The following is a 480-nucleotide window of genomic DNA, read 5'->3' on the forward strand; positions in this document are numbered from 1 at the left end:
GAGAGGGGGGGCTACTGCTGTGGGGCTGTGGAGGGAGCCGGGGGGGCACGGGGTGCGGCGTGGGGCACTGAGGTTGTCCCTTTTCCACGTGCAGTGGGTGGCCGTGTGGACTTCGAAGACTTTGTGCAGATGATGGGTCCGAAGTTGAGGGAGGAGACAGCCCACATGGTGGGCGTGAGGGAGCTCAAGATCGCCTTCCGGGAGGTATGGCCACCACCGTGGGGACCGCAGCCATGGGGGGACCACAGCCATGAGGGTGGCTGCAGGCACGGAGGGGTAGCAACCCTGAAAAGACCATGGTGGGGACGTTCACCATGTGGTTGACCACAGGCATGGAGGGGACAATGACCATGGGAAGAACATGGAGTGATGGTGACCATGGGGGGATGGTGACCTTGGGAGTGACCACAGGCACAGAGGGGATGATGACCATGGGAAGAACATGGAGTGATGATGACCATGGGGGGATGGTGACCTTGG

At 61.9% G+C, this 480-nt stretch overlaps 1 protein-coding gene across 1 annotated transcript in view; it reads left to right on the forward strand.

Moving 5' to 3' along the window:
• The window catches only part of CABP4 (calcium binding protein 4), a gene marked incomplete at its 3' end in the record, with an annotated part of 1770 nt that extends 1566 nt beyond the window's left edge, over positions 1-204 (forward strand). Inside the window, exon 2 of the mRNA XM_010178744.1 lies at positions 95-204. Coding sequence (XP_010177046.1) covers positions 95-204 — 110 coding nt within the window. The remainder of the gene's footprint in view (positions 1-94) is intronic.
• Positions 205-480: the final 276 nt, after the last annotated feature.

This window comes from Mesitornis unicolor, unplaced genomic scaffold, assembly GCF_000695765.1.
Source record: "Mesitornis unicolor isolate BGI_N332 unplaced genomic scaffold, ASM69576v1 scaffold28682, whole genome shotgun sequence".
NCBI classification, from domain to species: domain Eukaryota; kingdom Metazoa; phylum Chordata; class Aves; order Mesitornithiformes; family Mesitornithidae; genus Mesitornis; species Mesitornis unicolor.